Source organism: Panthera uncia (genome assembly GCF_023721935.1).
Source record: "Panthera uncia isolate 11264 chromosome C1 unlocalized genomic scaffold, Puncia_PCG_1.0 HiC_scaffold_3, whole genome shotgun sequence".
Lineage (NCBI taxonomy): Eukaryota > Metazoa > Chordata > Mammalia > Carnivora > Felidae > Panthera > Panthera uncia.
This window is the reverse complement of record NW_026057584.1, coordinates 91,656,751-91,676,194: the sequence shown is the minus strand read 5'-3', so window position 1 is coordinate 91,676,194 and position 19,444 is coordinate 91,656,751. Positions and strand designations below refer to the sequence as shown.

The window sequence follows — 19,444 nt, the reverse complement described above, 5'->3', positions numbered from 1 at the left end:
TTATGTCTAATTAAACTTTTAATCCTTTACTGGTTCTAAATTTTGTTTAATTTGTATTACTTGGGGCCTGTTTTCAATTAAGGAATACCAAATGATTGATGTTTACAAGCATGGGTTTCCTATATGTTTCTTTAGATTATTATCTAAGATATATATTGTGAATATAATCACATTTTATATATATATATATATATATATATATATATATATATATATATAAAATTTAAAGGTGATATTCATTTTCTACAGGCAACTGCTCAAAACTTTAATATTTCCTATTTCTGAACTTGGACAAAGATACAAGATTTCTCAAACTGTAGTTCACATCTTACTTAAATGTGCATGTTTTCTGAAATGGCAAAATCCCTCAGGGCTATGTGATTTTCACGAGTGTGTGTTTAAAGTTCATAGGCAAACACAACTGAATAAATCATGGAACACATTTTGCCTCTATGCCTGAGAAATGCAAATTGTTATAGGTCAATTGCTTAGAGGTCTTGTCTCCATTTTATGTGTCTTGTTTGCAATTTGTTTTTCATTTATTCCAAGCATACGCAATTCACTTTTTTATTTGCTTGTTATTTACCTGTTGTTCAGTTGTCTGCAAAGTTTGCTTTTAACATGAGGAGAAACTATTCTACCCTGACTGCGCCTTCCTAAATGTACTGACTAATGCTTATCAACATGCATGTGTCTTACCTGCCATCCTAAATTTCCAGGGCCAGAAGGGGGAAATCATTGCTCAAATACCACCTTGATTACTTGTACTCATATCCAAAGGAATACTAACTACCAGATGGGAGAGATCATAGCTAAGCTAAGAAACAGATCTGCCTTGTGATGTTAGGATCACACATACCAATGCATATGGAAAAAAAACCACCACCACCAACAACAACAACAACAAAAACTCATTTCAAATGAAGGGCAGGAGCCTAAGTTTGGAGTCTCACAGATCTGGAGTCCCATTCTAGTCTACCATTTACTAGCTGTATAACCTTGGATGCACCCTGTAACTTCTCTGAGCTTAGTTTCCCCAGTTGATAAAAGGAGCATTCCAGCCCCGTGTCAGAGGACTGTTGTAAGAAACAAGAAAGGAAGGAAGGCACTGAGCAAATTGCTTGTGGTATATGACAAAGCAGTTCTGTGTTGTTGTTGTTGTTGTTTTTAAATGTCTTGATTTGTGGTATAAATACTCACATCATGGTTGATTTCAAATTATGAATGATTTAGCAACCACTTGGTAAAATTCTTGAATATGTAACAGTCTTCTGCTATCATCCCAGCCTATGACAGCACTGCTAGCCCTTAACAAATGGTAATAATTATTTCTTAATATGTATATTTTGTCTTCCATTGATCTAAGAAATTTTTTGCTGTTTGATGTATTTCTTTGTAGATGGGAGAATGTGAAAGCTAAGGGAAGAATAGTAATGTACAAGGTTTAAAATATTAATGATTTCAAATAACACAAAAAAGCTACCTTAACAGTTTTGAAAGTAGGCAAAGAACTTAGAACAAGAAGGAAACATTTTAATAATAAGAAAATATGTTAGTAAAATGCTTTAAGAGTAAGAATAATGATCACTTTGTAAGGTGTTCTAGATGAATTAAATTTAGTATTAAATTTTTCAGATTGGTTAGAAATGGTTTGATTTTTCTGCTCTTACTTTCTTTACACACACACACACACACACACACACACACAAAGTCCTAAGGGAAAAGTTGTGTGTATTTCCTACATTAACAAATAAAGATAAGCAGACAGCCATTATTTAAAAACCTAGTACTTAGAAAATGAGCATCTTTCAATTTTATCTGATAACTGTTTTATTTTATTCAAGACTGATTTTAGATTTTAAAATTTGCTAAATGGATATATCTTTTTTTTTGTTTTAGTTTATTTATTTTGAGAGAGAGAGGGAGAGAGAAGGAGGGAGAGGAAGAGAGAGAGGGAGTGAGAGAAAATCCCAAGCAGGCTCTGCACTGACACTAATCGTGAGTGAGATCATGACCCGAGTCGAAATCAAGTGTTGGATGCTTAACCAACTGAGCCACCCAGGTGCCCCTGGAATATTTCTTTACTGAGTAACCATGGTGATTTTTTTTTGGGCACTAATAAAAATTTGCGTGCACAGTCTGCCATGATGGGCAAGGGATGGCATACTTGAACTGAGATTGCTCCAGAGCATCTGGACACATGAAGCCTTTAAATGACTTTCGTGTAGCAATGAACATCTCGATTTACAGAGTACAAAATTGTGGGTGATCTAGGAGAAAAATCACCAGAATCCAGGGCAGTTGATGAAATCGGCCTGAGCCAAGAGTTCCATTTTTTATGTGCATTTACTGTGTCATGAGCTGGGGCACCACGCCTAGGAAATGTGTGGGCAAAGTCAAGGGCATTGTGGTGAGTAAAAGCTGACTTACTTCAATGAAACTTCTGTGCCCACTTCAGCAAGAGGAGTCTCCAGGATGAGGACACTGAAAGGACCTGAGGGTATTTTCTCTGTTAATCTCACTTACAAAGTGACAAGTCATTGGCATAGTAGGTCTGCATAACCAGATAGAACTGTGAGGAAGAACTGGGAAGACTGCACATTAGAACCCCAAAACTGATGTCCTGTTAAAGTGATAGATCCTCACTGCAGCATTTGACCCCAAATGCAAGTACCTGTTTCTCTGAGGATATATATGTCTCTTCCTAAATGCATGTGACTATGCACACATTACTGTTCCTAGAAATATAATGTGTGGACATGGAAACAAATTCCATGAAGTAGTTAAATGGCATTTGGGCATTTGGAGTGTTTGATCAGATTTGGGGAAAGACAGAAAGACTGCATCTTCTTTCCCTTACCTATGTAAATTGTTTCTCGGGGTGTGAATTACCTTTATTATTGTCACAACCTAGTGTAGGGGCAAAGGTTACATGGTTGAGCTGATAAAATTTTCTTGCGTTCATATTACATATTTAAGTAAAGTGAAAGAGAGGAAAGTATTTTCTTTCCAACTGACATAAAATGTGCTTACTTGCCATCCTTATGAAGTTGTATCATCAGCCTTCTGGATAAGGCTGGCTGGTATGTCTTCAGATCAGATGCAAAACAATGTGAGAAACCTCAATGGACACTCTTTTGTCTGTCCGTTTCTTCGTGGGACTCTTTCTCATGAAAACGTGTTCAGTAATTAAAAGAAGTGGCATATTATGAACCAATGTTGGTAGCTTTACCCGGAGTCATTACCTGTGGAAAATCCAAGGGGGTATATTTCAGGGATTGTGAGGGCAGTTCAATAGTGCTGTTGCTGCTTTTATTACATCCTCCCCCATCAGCTATTTTCTTTTTCATGCAATTCACTCTGCAAGCAAAAACCAAAAGCGGGGACATCTATTAAGCGAGTGAAAATATATTTAGGATACTTTGGCAAGTTATTTTTTAAAAACGTATTTCTCTTCTGAGCCACCTGCAGTATTGAGCTGAAGGCTTAGAAAGATGAGAGACCCTACTTTATTAAGATCCTGGGTTTAGGGCTTTTCTTTGAGATCAAACATTGTCTACCTAGAAAGTATTAATATTGAGTTAGATATATAGGCTTTGGAATGTAGCGATTATAATGATACCAATCATTTATTACGTGTGCATTGTCTCCTTGGCACCACATTGTACTACTGATCCTCAGAACAGTTCTGCAAGTCAGTGCTTTTATTCTTTCCCTTATGGAGTTAAGGAAACTAAGGCTTAGAAATGGAAGTAATTCATCCAAGTTTACATTGCTGGTAAGAGAGGGAGAGGGGATTTCAACAAACGCAGACCGATGCAGCGTCCACACTCTTCACAACTAAATTAAACCTCCACTCAAGTTCATAATATCATACTGGTTGTGTTGGGAAGTGTGCAGACTGACCCATTTTTGTGTGGAGGGCCGGGTGGAATGTCTGAGTAATTGACATCCTTGTCTTTGTGCCTGTAGGCCCCTGGGGAAGGTGCGCAGGAGACTGTGGACCAGGAGGAGTCCAGAGTCGTGCACTGTGGTGTTTCCACTTGGAAGGGTGGACGAGTCACGTCTCTAACTGTGATGAGAACAGCAGGCCTCCAAAGGAAAGAAGCTGCTTCCGAGTCTGTGACTGGCACAGTGACCTCTTCCAGTGGGAGGTCTCTGACTGGCACCATTGTGTGCTCGCCCCTTCCAGCCTCGGCCAAGCCGAGCCTCGGCCTGAGGAGTGTGTGACAGCGCAACATGGGTTACAGCACCGGACTGCGCGTTGTATTCAGAAGTTGAACAGAACCGTGGCTGGAAATGAAATATGTGAACACTTTGTCCCACGGCCCCCCACAGAGCAAGCTTGCCTCATTCCCTGCCCCCGGGATTGTGTTGTATCTGAGTTCTCACAATGGTCCGAGTGTAGCAAGGGATGTGAGAAGCGATTGCAACACAGAACCCGGGCAGCCATCGCTCCCCCTCTCTATGGCGGTTCTCAGTGTCCCAATCTGACTGAGTCAAGAGCCTGTGACACTCCCGTTTCCTGTCCTCTTGGAGAAGAGGAATATACTTTTAGCCTTAAAGTTGGACCATGGAGTAAATGTAGGCTGCCTCATCTTAAAGAAATTAACCTAAGCGGAAGAACTGTTCTGGATGTTAGCTCTGATTCAAAGGAGCGAGTAACCTTTAGACATCAGAGTTACAAGCCACATCACCATTCCAAGCCCTGGGACTTAGAGATCGGTTATCAAACTCGGCAGGTCTGGTGCACCAGAAGTGACGGAAAAAATGCTATGTTAAGGTAGGAGGCCTTCAGTGTTTATATCTTTGCTTCACCTAGATATTTTACAACATAATTTTATAAGATATATTATTTCCTATAAAGGGATAATTATAATCAGGTTGGGGATTTGGGTTTTTAGAAGTTTAATTTAAGAGGTTTTCAATTTCAATTGTGAACATTTCAGAGTATAGACCAGGCAGAGCTCTGAATTCTTACATAATTAATAGTACAACTACATAGGATAAGGCATGCATTTCCACATTTTATCAAAGTGTCAACAAGTTTTAAAAAAACATTTATCACTATAGTAATAGAAGACTAAACCTTTCTTTATAATCATAAAAATTCAAATTGACTCTCAAACTTGGGATAGAAATTATGCAAAAATTATCATTTTTCATAATCATGTTTTTTAAAAAAAATTTAATTCTTATCTATTTTTGAGAGAGAGAGAGACAGAGCATGAGTGGGAGAGGGGCAGAGAGAGAGAGAGAGAGAGAGAGAGAATCCGAAGCAGGCTCCAGGCTCTGAGCTGTCAGCACAGAGCCCAACACAGGCCTGGAACTCACGAACCGTGAGATTATGACCTGAGTTGAGGTCGGTTGCGTAATCCAGGCACCCGGTATTCATGTTTTTTAAACTTGGTTTTGTTTACTTTTGTTTTCATGTTTAAGAAGATTCTCTAACATTTTAGTGGTAGATTTTTTATAGTAGTAATAATAACAGTAAGTTAATCTAAGAATGCTTTCTATGACATCGATTTGAAAAACATATTACCTTGCACGGCAATAATTAGAATTGCAAACCTGTAGAGGGAATGGACTAAAACTTTTAAAAAGAATAGTTAAGGCTGTTAGTGCTTAAAAGTTATTTGTAATTGTTCTACTTTAAATTGTAGTACAGAAAAATCATGACCTAGGTATATAGAAATATGTTCAAAGTAGTATTTGTTTTATTTTCCCCAGAAGGTCTTAAAGCACTGGTATGTTACCAAGTTTTTCCAAATTTAAATGCATTTCAGTAAGACGTATATTACAAAATAGTGAAACACTCATCTCTAGAATTAATCATTATCACCAGTTACTGTTTTCTCAGAATCCACAGCTGGCTGGGAGAGGCTCAAAAGACTACCTCTGCTATTCAAGAACAAAGTAATGTGATGATTGTTTCTTGTTTTTTTAATTTTTATTTTTCATTTGACTTCACAAATGAGCATATTTCATCTTTGATGCTTCATTCTGATTTATGCCATATGCGGTTGGCAAGTCCATTGAAGAGTGATTTTCTGCCTTTTATTGCCTGCCTCTGTGAAGCCCAAAAGATTAAGCAGATGATTTGGGTGATTATTGTTTGAATGCGTATGTGGGATTCTATAAAGACATTGTTTTCTTACTATTCCAGAGAATGTTTTCAGTTTTAGTTTGCTTGTGTTTGCCATGTTGTTTTTCTTTGTTTTAAATTAAGAGACTTTGTTTTTAGAGTAGTTTTAGATTTACAGAAAAATTGAGTGGAAAATACAGTTTCCATATAGCTTCTCCTCACTCCCCTCCACACATACAGTATGGTACACACTTCTTGCATCAGTGTAGTGTGTTTGTTACCATTTGTGAGCCAGTATCAACATATTATTATAGTCCGTAGTTTAATTAGGGTTCACTGTGTTGTACATTCTGTGGGTTTGGACAAATGTATAATGATATTGTTCATAATTACTGTATCATATAGGATAATTTCATCGTCCTAAAAATCTGTGTACCACCTATTGGTCCCACCTCTCCTCTCCCCAGTTCCCTGGCATTCAGGGATCTTTTTACTGATGGCATAGTTTTATCTTTTCCAGAGTGTTATATAGTTGGAATGATACAGTATATAGCTTTTCTTATTGGCTTCTTTTGCTTAACAATATGTATTTAAGATTCCTCCATGTATGTCCATGGCTTGATAGCTTGGTTCTTTTTATCACTGAATAGTATTTGTTGGTTTATAAACTATCCCTGTACACATAGAGCAGGGAGAGACCAAAGAAAGAGACAGACCACTCCGGATTGGGAGGTGGCAGTTTAGTAAGCAAGAGAACTTACCAATAAGGCTTGTCTTGGGTGGCTGCAAGATGAGTAGGTATCTGCACCCATTGCCAAATCTTAAAAGTTTATATAGAGGCCTTAATTGGTTTCCGTCACATATACCATCTAGATGTTCTCAAAAGACCTTACTCCTTTAAGACCATGTACTTAGAGCAGCTCCCACTGTGTACAGAGCATATATTCCAAGGACAAGCAAAGGGGTGAGGAGCCTCCAAACGCCTGAATCTAGCCTGATGGTCAACTGGCAGTCACATCCTCTTGATTACCTCCTCCAACAGTATTCTGTTGTATGGATATATCACAATTTGTTATCCATTCACCTGTTGGAGGACATCTTGGTTGCTTTCAAATTTTGGCAATTATAAATAAAGCTTCTGTAAACATTCATTTGGAGATTTATATATGAACTTACATTTTCAACTAATTTGGAGAAATACCAGTGGGCACTTTCCTACATATTACAGTGAGAATTGTTTCATTTTGTAAGAAACTGCCAAACTGTCTTCCAAAGTGGCTGTATCATTTGGTTTTGCCACCAGCAATAAATGAGCATTCCTACTGCTTCACATTCTGGCCAGCATTTGCTATTGTCAGTATTTTGGATTTTAGCCATTTTTAATAGGTGTGTAGTGGTATCTTGTTTTAATTTGCAGTTCCTTAATCACTTACGATGTTTGGCATCTTTTCATATGCTTAGTTGCCATCTGTAGATCTTCCTTGGTGAGGTGTCTGTTCAGATCTTTTGTCTATTTTTTGAGTTGTTTTCTTATGGTTGAGCTTTACAAATTCTTTGTGTACTTTGGATACCAGTCCTTTATCAGATATATGTTTTGCAAATATTTCCTTCCAGTTGATGACCCCCTTTTCATTCTCTCAGTAGTGTCTTTCACAGAGAAGTTATTTTTTGTTTTGTTTTAATCTTAGTGAAGTCAAACTTATCAATGTTTCTTTCATGGATCATTCTTTGGTGTTGCATCTAAAACAACAACAAATTCTCTAAACCTAAGATCAACTAAATTTTCTCCTATATTGTTTTCTAGGAGTTTTATAGTTTTACATTTTACATTTAAATCTATGATCCAGTCTGAGTTAACTTTTGTGAAAGGTATAACATTGGTGTCTGTATTCTTTTTTTTTTTTTTTTTTTTTTTTTGCGTGTGGATGCCCAGCTATTCTAGTTCCTTTTGTTAAAAAGACTCTCCTTTTTCTATTGAACTGCCTTTGCTCCTTTGCCAAAGATTAGTTGACTATATTTATGTGGATCTATTTCTGGGCTCTCTGTCTTTAGTCCATTGATCTATTTATCTATTCTTTGCCAATAAAACAATGTCTTAAATACTGAGGATTTATAGTAAGTCTTGAAGTTGGGTAGTTTCAGTCCTCTGGATTTGTTCTTTTTTTAATATTGTATTATCTATTCTGTATCTTTTGTTTTTCCATGTAAACTATAGAATCAGTTTTTTTCAATATCTACAACATAACTTGCCAAGATTTTGATTAGGATTGCTTGTAGTGTATGGATCAATTTGGGAAGAAATAACTTTTTTTTAATGTTTATTTATTTTAGAGAGGGAGGGAGAGATAGAGAGTGAGCAGGAGAGGGGCAGAGAGAGAGGAAGACAGAATCCTAGCAGACTCCATACTGTCAGCGCAGAGCCTGATGTGGGGCTCGAACCCACGAACAGTGAGATGATGATCTGAGCGAAACCAAAAGTTGGAAGCTTAACTGAATGAGGCACCCAGGTGCCCCAAGAAATAACATGTTGATAGTGTTGAGTCTTCTTTTCCATGTACCTGCAGTATTTCTCCATTTATTTACATCTTTGACTTCTTCATCAGAGTTTTATACTTTTTCTCATGTACCTTTTGTATCTATTTTATTAGATTGATACTTAAGTATTTCATATTTTTGGTGCCAATATAAATGTATAGTGTTTTAAATTTCAAGTTGTAGTTTTTAATGGCTTGTGTATAAGAAAACAATCGACTTTTATATATTAACCTGTATTCTGCAACCTTGTTATAACCACTTATTAGTTCCAGGACTTTATGTTGTTATTGTTAAGATTCTTTGGGATTATCTATGTAGATAAGCATATCATTTGCAGACAAAGGAAGTTTTATTTCTTCATTTCCAATCTGTATACTGCTCTTCTTTTTCTTTCTCTCTTTCTCTTTTCTTTCCTTTTCTTTCCTTTTCCTTTCCTTTCCTTTCCTTTCCTTTCCTTTCCTTTCCTTTCCTTTCCTTTCTCTTTTCTTTTCTTTTCCTTTCCTTTCCTTTCCTTTCCTTTTCTTTTCTTTTCTTTTCTCTTTCAATTCTCAAGTTAGTTAACATACAGTGTAATCTTGGTTTCAGGAGTAGAATCCAGTGATTCATCTCTTACATATGACACCCAGTGCTCATTCTGAAAAGTGTCCTCCTTAATGCCCATCACCCATTTAACACCTCCCCCTCAACCAATCCTGTTTTTTCTCTGCATTTAAGAGTCTCTTATGGTTTTTCTCCCTATCTGTTTTTATCTTATTTTTTCTTCCCTTCCCCTATGTTCATCTGTTAAGTTTCTCAAATTCCACATATGAGTGAAATCATATGATCTCTTTTTCTGACTTATTTTACTTAGCATAATACCCTCCAGTTCCATTCACGTTGTTGCAAATGGCAAAATTTCATTCTTTTTCATCACTGAGTAGTATTCCATTGTATGTATATGTATATACATACAATTGTATGCACATATGTATGTGTTGTATTGTACATTGTATGTACATCTTATTAATCCATTCTTCAGTTGATAGACATTTAAGCTCTTTCAATAATTTGGCTATTGTTGATAGCTGCTATAAATATTGGGGTACATGTGCTGCTTGAAATCAGCATTTTTGTATACTTTGGATAAATTCCTAGTAGTGCAGTTGCTGGGTTGTAGGATAGTTTCATTTTTAATTTTTTGAGGAACTTCCAAGAAATGTGCAGAAGACATGAATAGATACTTTTCCAAAGAAAACTTCCAGATGGCAGATAGATACATGAAAAGATGATCAAAATTGGTTGTCATCAGGGAAATACAAATCAAAACCATAATGAGATACTACCCACACCAGTCAGAATGGCTAAAATTAACAATTCAGGAAACAATAGATGTTGGTGAGGTTGTGGAGAAAGGGGAATCCTATTGCACTGTTGGTGGGAATGCAAAATGGTGCAGGCACTCTGGAAATCTATATACCGTTTATTTCTTTTTCTTGTCTTATATTATCTAGGACTTTGAGTGTGACTCAAATAGGAGTGATAAAAATGGACATCCTTGCCTTGTTCCTGATCTTAGCAAGAAAGCATCTGGTTCCTCACAATTAAGTATGATGTTAAATGAAAGTTTTTTTTCTGGATGTTCTTTTTCATGTTGAAGAACCTACCCTGTATTCCTAGTTTGCTGAGAATTTTTATCATACATTAGTGTTGGTTTTTGTCAAGTGCTTTTTCTGTATGTATGGATACAATGTATGATTTTTCTCCTTTAGTCTATAGATAAATTAGATTGTGTTGATTTTTGAATGTTGAACTGGCTTTACATACCTGGAATACAGCACATTTGGTTATGATGTAGTATTATTTTTATGCATTGTTGGATATTATTTGCTAATATTTTGTTGATAATTTTTACATATATGTTTATGGGAGATATTGGTCTTAGTTTTCCTTTCTTATAATGTCTTCATTTTTTGATAATAAGATAATGCTGGCCTCATATAATGGACTAGAAAGTGTGTACTCTACTTTGATTTTCTGAAATAAATTGTAGCAAATAAGTATAGTTTTTTTTTCTTGACTGGTAGAATTCAACAATGGACCTGGTGTTTTCTGCTTTGGTAGGTTATTAATTACTGATTCAATTTCTTTAATAGATATGAACCTATTCTTATTATAGATTTCTCCTTGTGTGAGTTTTAACAGGTTGTATATTTCATTCATCTAATTTATCAAATTTGTGTGCATAGACTTGTTCATAATATTCCTTTATTATCTTTTTTTATGTCCATGGGATCATTAGTGATGACCTCTCTTTCATTACTTATCAGTATTTATTAGTACTTTGTATCTTCTTCTTCTTCTTCTTCTTCTTCTTCTTCTTCTTTTTAATCTTAGTTAAACTGGCTAGAGGTTTATCAGTTTTACTGATATTTTTTGAGAACCAGCTTTTGCTTTCAGATATTTTCTCTACTGATTTTATACTTTCAGTTTTATTGATTTCAGTTATAATTCTTATTCTTATCATTTTGCCTACTTTGGATTTAATTTGCTTTTCCTGTTCTAGTTTTCTAAGATAGCTTAAGTTATTGCTTTTAGGTATTTATTTTTTTTCTACTATGTGAATTCCATGCCATAAATTTCTTTCTAATCACTGCTTTCACTACATCTACAAATTTTAATAAGTTGTATTTTTATTTTCATTTAATTCCAAATGTTGTTTAAGTTATCCTGTGACTTCTTCTTTGACTCATGCATTATTTGAAAGTGTGGTGTTCAATCTCCAAGTATTTGGGGATTCTCCTCCAGCCACCTTTTTGTTACTGATTTGTAGTTTAATTCCATTGTGTCCTGAGAGTATACTTTGCATGATTTATATTCTTTAAGTTTGTTAAGGTGTGTTTTATGGCCTGGAAATGTGGTCTGTCTAGGTGAATGTTCAGTGTAAGGATGAGGATAATGTGTATTCTGCTATTGTTGGATAACGTATTCTTTAAGTGTCAATTATATCCAGTTGATTGATGGCACTGTTCAGTTCCACTATGTCCGTACTGATTTTCTGCCTGCTGGATCTGTCCATTACTGATCGAGGGGTGTTGAAGTCTCCAACAATAATAGTATATTCATCTATTTTTTCTTTGCAGTTGTATCAATTTTTACTTCACATAGTTTGATGTCTCTTGTTAGGTTCATACACATCAAGGACTAGTATATCTTCTTGGAGAATTGCCCCCATTGTTGTTATGTAATGCCTCATTATATCCCTAATGGTTTTACTTGTTCTGAATTCTGATTTGTCTGGAATTAATATAACTACTCCAGTTTTCTTTTGATTACTTTTAGCATGGTAATATTTACATTTTAATCTATCCTTGTCTTGAAAGTTTCTTGTAGACAATATACAATTGGATTTTCTGATTTATCCACTCTGACAATCTCAGCCCTCTGATATATTTGTATCATTGAATTTTAAAATGATTATTGATGTAATTGGAACAATATCTATTATATTTATTGTTTTCCACTTATTGCCCTGTTCTTTGTTCCTCTTTTTGTTTTTTCATCTCTGATTTTAATTGACCATTTTTTATTATGTCATTTGTCTTCTCTCCTAGCATATCTTTTTTCTTTATCTTTTTTTTTTACCTTTTTATTTTTTTCTATTAATTTTTTTTTACTTTATTTTATATAGAGAGAGTAACAGTAAGTGAGGGAGAGGGGTAGAGGGAGAGAGAGAATCCCAAGAAGGCTTTGTGTTCAGCACAGAGCCCAATGTGGGGCTTGATCCCACAACCCTGGGTTCATAACCTGAGCCAAAGTCAAGAGTCAAATGTTCAATTGACTTAGGCATGCAGGGTCCCCTTTTCTTTACCTTTTTCCATGGTAGCCCAGGAGTTTGCAAAGTAAATTTACAACTAATCCAAGTCTACTTTCAAATAACACCATACCACTTTACACATTCTTAGAACATTCCCAGTCCCCTTTTCCCATTCCTTATAACACTCCTGTCATTAATTTCACTTAGCCATAACCCATAATTACTTAATACATTGTTATTATAATTTTGAATAAATTATTGATATTAGATCAGTTATGAATGAGAAAAATAAAATATTTTATTTTACCTTCAATTATTCCTTCTTCAACAGTCCTTCTTTATTTATGTAGCTTTAAGTTTCTGACCTGCATCGTTTTCTTGTCTCTGAAGAACTTCTTTATAACCTTTATTTCAAGGCAGGTCTACTGATCACAAATTTCCTAAATTTTTCTACTTTTGAAAGATAGTTTCACTGGATATAGAATTTAGGTTGGTGGGTGTTTTTCTTTCAACACTCCACTATATTTTTTGCTTGAATAGTTTTAAAAAGAAATTTTATGTAATTTTTATCCTTGCTTATCCATAGCTTAGATGTTTTTCCAGTCCAGCTCCCCATCCCGTTTTTTTTTTTTCCCAAGACATTCTCTTGGACTTTCTGTATTTTGAATATTGTATGCCCAGGTGTAGGGGTTTTTTTTCTTCCATTTTTAAAAAAAGCTTATCCATGGGGTGCCTTGCTGGCTCAGTGGACTTTTGACTTCAGCTCAGGTCATGATCTCATGGCTTGTGAGTTTGAGCCCCATGTCGAGCTCCATGCTGACAGCTCAGAGCCTGGAGCTGCTTCGGATTCTGTGTCTCCCTCTCTTTCTGCCCCTCCACCACTTACACTCTGTTTCTTTCTCAAAAATAAATAAACATTACAAAAATAAAAAAGCTTATCCTGTGCTTGGTGTTCCCTGAGCTTCCTGAATCTTTGATTGGTTGTTGTCTGTCATTAATTTTGAAAAATCTCACTTATTATTTTTAAACACTTCTTTTTTTTCTTCTTCTTTCCTTCTTTCTTTCATTTTATTTTACCTGTGATATTCCTATTACACGGATGTTACACTATTTATAATTGTCCTGTAGTTCTTGATATCTTGGTTTTTTTTTTTTTTTCTTTTTTTTTCTCCTTTACATTTCAGTTTTGGAAGTTTCTGTTGACATTTTTTCTTTTTTTTTTTTAAACTATTTTTTTAATGTTTATTTTTGAGAGAGAGAGAGAGAGAGAGAGAGTGACAGAAAGACAGAACATGAGTGGGAAAGGGGCAGAAAGAAAGGGAGAGACAGAATATGAAGCAGGCTCCAGGCTCAGAGCTGTCAGCATTGAGCCCAGCATGGGGCTTGAACCCACAAACTGTGAGATCATGACTTGAGCCAAAGTCGGTTGCTCAACTTGACTGAGCCACCAGGTGCCGGACATTTTTTCAGTCTCAGTCTCAGTGATTCTTTCCTTAACTATGTCCAGTCTGTTGATGAGCCCATCAAAGGGCAGTCTTCATGTCTGTTTTAGTGTTTCAACTTCTATCATTTCCTTTTGATCTTTTTCATAGAGTTTCCATCTCTTTGTTCGTAATATACATATGTGGTTTCGTATTATGATTTTTTCATGTTAGAGCCTTTAGCATATTAATCAAAATTGTTTTAAATTCCCAGTATGACTGGGCACCTGGGTGGCCCAGGCAGTTAAGTATCTGACTCTTGGTTTCGTCTCAGGTCCTGATCTCATGGTTTTGTGAGTTTGAGCCCTGTGTCAGGCTCTGTGCTGACAGTGCAGAGCCTGCTTGGGGTTCTTTCTCACTCTCTCTCTCTCTCTCTCTCTGTCTCTACCTCTCCCCTGCTCACTCTATCTCTGTCTATCTCAAATTAAATAGATAAACTTAAAAAAATTCCCGGTATAATGCCAAAATTTTAGCTATATCTGAGTTTGAATCTGACGTTTTCTCTGTCTTTTCAAACTGTGTTTTGTCTTTTTGTATGCCTTGTATTCTTTTGTTGAAAGCTGGACATGATGTACTGGGTAAAAGGAACTGAGATAAATGGGCTTTTTTTTCTGTTTCAGTAAAGTCCTATTATGCAAAAAAAATAGGCTTTAGGTGTGAGATTTTGTATTTATTTGGCTAGGATTAGTCTGTGTTTGCTGTAGTATAGGGGTCAAAGGCTAAAATTTTCCTCTGGTGTCCTTGTTATGTTTTTTTTTTTTTTCCTTTTCCTCTTTTGTTTTTTGGTTTTCCTTAGAAAATTCTTCCTAATTAAGTTCTGGTACATGAAATTATTTTTATTGTAATTCTCTGTTATTAATCTGGAGCCTCATTAATGTTTTGGGGGGAGGAGGAGTAATGAATTTTGTAATGAATTTTGGGGGGAGGAGGAGTGTTTTATAGTCCTATAATTTGGTCTCAATCTTTTATTGAACCTGTTCTCCTAGATGTGGCCTTTAAAAATGCTTCTCCTACTTCACAACTTCTTTCTTCCCAATTAAGTAATAGAGAAAGGCTAGAGAGGGCTGGGGTTGGGTATTTTCTTTCCCCAGATTGTTAGGATCTGGTAATATCCCAGTTGGTTAGGCTTCAGTAAATAGTTTCCTTTGAGGGTGAGAAACTTTTAAGAATTCTCTGGGTCTACTTCAGAATGCCTCCCCTTGATGAGAGCATGACATTTTTTTTCTTTATTGTGAAAACCTGGTCAGACTTCTGGAGGTGAAACTCAGGAAAATACAGGATCTCTAGTAGGACTGGGCCCTCTTGAAATTTTTAACTCAAAAGCTCGTCTGAACTGAAACCACCAGCAATTTATCAATCACAGCTTAAGTTTTCCTACCCTGTAGTGGCTTCAATGGCAGTTTCTGCTCCTGAGATGCTCCCAGTAAGTTATGATTCTCCATATCCACCTATTTTCTCTGTGCCTTTTGGGACATCTATCTGCCCTGTGACTAAATTCTCTGATGAACTGAAGAAGTTGTCAGTTTTCAGTTTGTTTAGCTTTTTCTCATTTTAGGAATGAAAAGAAGTCTTTTAATGTTTATTTATTTTTGAGAAAGGAGTGGGGGGAAGGGGCAGAGAGAGAGGGAGACACAAAATCTGAAGCAGGCTCCAAACTGTGAGCTGTCAGCATAGAGCCTGACATGGGGCTTGAACCCACAAACCATGAGATCATGACCTGAGCCAAAGTCGGATGTGCAACCAACTGAGCCACAAAGGTGCCCCTAGCTTTTTCTCATTTTGATGATAGCAGTGAGTTCACACTGCTTAGGTGGTTGTATAGAAACCAGAAGTGACCATGTTGTCTAGTTTTTTTTTCCAGTTTTATTTTATTTTATTAATTTATTTATTTAGAGAGAGAGAGATACAGAGAGCATGAACATGGGAAGGGCAGAGAGAAAGGGAGAGAGAGAATGCCAAGCAGGCTGTGTGCTGTCAGCAGAGAACCTGATGTGGGGCTCAATTCCATAAACCATGAAATAATGACCTGAGCCAAAATCAAGAGTCAAACATTTAATTGACCGAGCCACAGAGCCTAACATGGACGATGTTCTCCTTTGAGTTCTAGGCAGCATATTGAACAACTTTTTAAACATTATGTCATGAAATTTATGCTATTTATTTTATTGAGTCATCAAAGAATTATGAAATGACTTATATCCTATCATGAAATGTTTAGGTTATTAGGAAAATATAGTGTTAAGTAGGAACATAATCTATTTCTCTAACTTCCACTGCAATGAACAGAAACATTTCCCTTGACAGCTGTGAGGGCCATTGTTGACAATATTGTCTCATCTCATTTTTATCCAACCTCATGAATTATGTGGACATAGTCCACCAGAACTTTTACTAAAATGTTTCAAATCCATCTTTGCAAAGTACACATTTTTTTTCCCTTTTTGTGGATCTGATACATTCAGGAAAGCATTGTTATTTTCGTGTGTCTGTTGACTTTTAGGACGAACTTAAGTTTCCCTTAATCAGTCAAAATTGTCATATATAATGGATTCCTTGTATGCTATACTTATATGAACGTTTAAGCCACTTTCCTTTTGGTGGTCTCTGTGAGACTGTATGGACAAGTGGCATTTTGTTTCCTCTGTTCTGACTATGGCAATGGCTAGTTGTCATGTCATTTAGAATGGGATACTTCCATAATGCCCGCTTCTGTTTGCGCCTTGCTGGAAAGTCATTTCACAATCTAGGGCACCACAAAGGTTTAATTAATGTCCTTTGCTAGTTCTCTCATTGATTACTGTTAACTTTTGATAAGCACCTCAAGCAATTTTCCCTTCACACTTACATTTGCCGTGTGGTGGGCAGTTCTCTTAGTGTTGGTGCTTCTCTGCTCCCTCATCACCGATTTGCCTTAAAGATGGGCTTAAAGATCTTTAGTTTTTAATTGTGTCATTGCATATCCTATTTTTCCCTTTATTTTGATGGGAGTTTCTCTGTGGTTCCACTATTACATTTTTATTTTATTTTTAAATTTTTTAATGTTTATTTATTTTTGAGAAACAGAGACAGAGGGGAGGGGCAGAGAGAAGGGGAGACACAGAATCTGAAGCAGTCTCCAGGCTCTGAGCTGTCAGCACAAAGCCTGATGCAGGGCTTGAAATCACAAACCACGAGATCATGACCTGAACCAAAGTTGGACGCTCAACCAACTGAGCCACCCAGGCGCCCCTATTACATTTTTAAAGAGCCGTCCCACAGCCTGTTCATTTTTTTTTTCAGATTATCAGTGATGCTGTTATTGAACTTTTACAATACCTAACTTAATGAAATAAAGTGATCTTCTTTATTCATCTTTTTTTTTTTTTTCATTAAAGTGTAAGTGCATCTGAGTTAAGAAATCTGGGTTGTAGACTAGGCAATCTGTGTATATGAATAAAAGAAGTGATTTATATTTATTATTTAGGTCAATAAAATTCAGATGAATGGATTTTACTTTGATTTTAATATAGAGAAACATTTGGCATGGGCAGTCTTTTAAAAGCTGTGATCATTTGGTACATGGTGAACATTCTTTAAATTCTCAGGCCGCTATGGTTAGATAAATATTCTATGATTTCCCTTGAAAAGAGCTCCTGAGAGGTAATAAATTTTGACTATAAAAAGAATCATATCACTACAGCTGAAATCCTACTGTTACTTTGCTTTTGTTTATGTTTTTTATCTCTACCACCAGAGTAGATTTAGAAAGAAATTTCCTATCCCTGTCCCTTTCAAAACATAAATAAGTGCTGACCCTGAATGTAAAAAGTCATTTTCATAATTTGTTCTTTGAAAGTGGCAGAGAATATTTTGTTGCTATTGTTGTGTTGGTGGGAATGAGAATAGAGGACTTTTTCTTTTCTGGTTTTCGGTTTTTTTTGTTGGTTTACTTTAAGTTTTAGATTTTGTTTTCCTCTTTTCCTATGTATTGATTTAATTTTATTTTTAAAATATATTGAACAATAACGTGTTTCTCAAAGTTAAAAGTATACATCATGTTACTGGGAGGAGCATTACTTCCTCCTATATATCTCCAAACTATGTCTCCTACCTTTTGTAGATAATCACCATTCTTGTTTTCTCACTTATCCTTCTGTGTTTCTTTATGTTTTTTAATTCTCACTTCTTTCTTACACAAAGAGTAGCATAGTGTGTAACATTTTTTTTTTAATTATTTATTTTTGAGAGAGAGAGAGACACAGAGCATGAACAAGGGAGGGGCAGAGAGAGACACACACAGAATCTGAAGTAGGTGCCAAGCTCTGAGCTGTCAGCACCCATGAACTGTGAGATCATGACCTGAGCTGAAGTCAGGATGCTTAACCAACTGAGCCACCCAGGTGCCCCCACACTGTAGCTTATTTGAACAGATTCCCACATTTAGACATCTAGGCAGTTTCTAATATTTTGCAATTACAAATAATTCTTCAGTGAATAAGCTTTTGTTCATATATTTTCATATTGTTGGAGATATATCTTCAGGATAAATTCCTAGAAGTACAATTGCTGGGAAAAGGATTAATACATATGAGTTTGTTTAAATAATGCCAAATTCTTTATGAGAGTGATGCCATCTTGCATTGCCATCAACAAACTTACAACGAGACTATACTGTCAAGCTTTTGAACTTTTTCCTAATCTGAAATGTGGGAAGTGATATTATGATAGGGTTTTAATTTTCATTTCTCTTAATATGTATAAATTTGTATATTTGCCCATATATTTAGGGGCCATATTTATAGATCTTTTTGTAAATTCTTTGTTCATGTGTTTGCCTTTATTTCTATAGGAAGTTTTATCTTTGCTTTCATTTTCAAATTTTTGTAGTTAGGGATATTAACCCTATATCTGTGACATATACATATATCTCTATATATAGATATATTAGATATACATATTTTTTAAAGTTTATTTATTTATTTTGAGAGAGAGTAAGATAGCATGCACACCAGTGGGGGAGGGGCAGAGAGGGAGAGAGAGAGACAGAGAGACAGAGAGAATCCCAAGCAGACTCCACATGGTCAGCAGAGAGCCTGATGAGGGCTCGATCTCAGGAATCATGAGATTATGACCTGAGCTGAAATCAAGAGTCAGATGTTTAAAAGACTGAGCCACCCAGGCATCCCATAATATATATTCTTATATTGTCACTTAGTTGGCATTTTGTGTTTTGACTTTGCTTATAGGATTTTTGCTATGCAAAAGTTTAAAATTTTTACATAGTCAAATTGATAAATATATTGCATTTGGAATTTTAGTCATGATTTGAAAAATTTTTCCATACCCAGTTTAAATTTATGAAAATTTTCAGGGCACCTGGGTAGCTCAGTCGGTTAGGCAACTGACTTCGGCTCAGGTCATGATCTCATGTCTGTGAGTTTGAGCCCTGTGTTGGGTCTGTGCTGACAGCTAGGGAGCCTGGAGCCTGCTTGGGATTCTGTGTCTTCCTCTCTCTCTGCCCCTCCCCTGCTCGTGCTCTGGCTCCCTCTCTCTCCAAAATAAATAAACATT

At 35.9% G+C, this 19,444-nt stretch overlaps 1 protein-coding gene across 1 annotated transcript in view; it reads left to right on the top strand.

Moving 5' to 3' along the window:
- The first annotated feature begins 3,615 nt into the window (after positions 1–3,615).
- THSD7B (thrombospondin type 1 domain containing 7B) overlaps positions 3,616–19,444 on the top strand; it is a 384,726-nt gene continuing 368,897 nt past the window's right edge. The window contains exons 1-2 of the mRNA XM_049615274.1: positions 3,616–3,694; positions 3,973–4,783. Of these exons, the coding sequence (XP_049471231.1) occupies positions 3,616–3,694; positions 3,973–4,783 (890 nt within the window). The remainder of the gene's footprint in view (positions 3,695–3,972; positions 4,784–19,444) is intronic.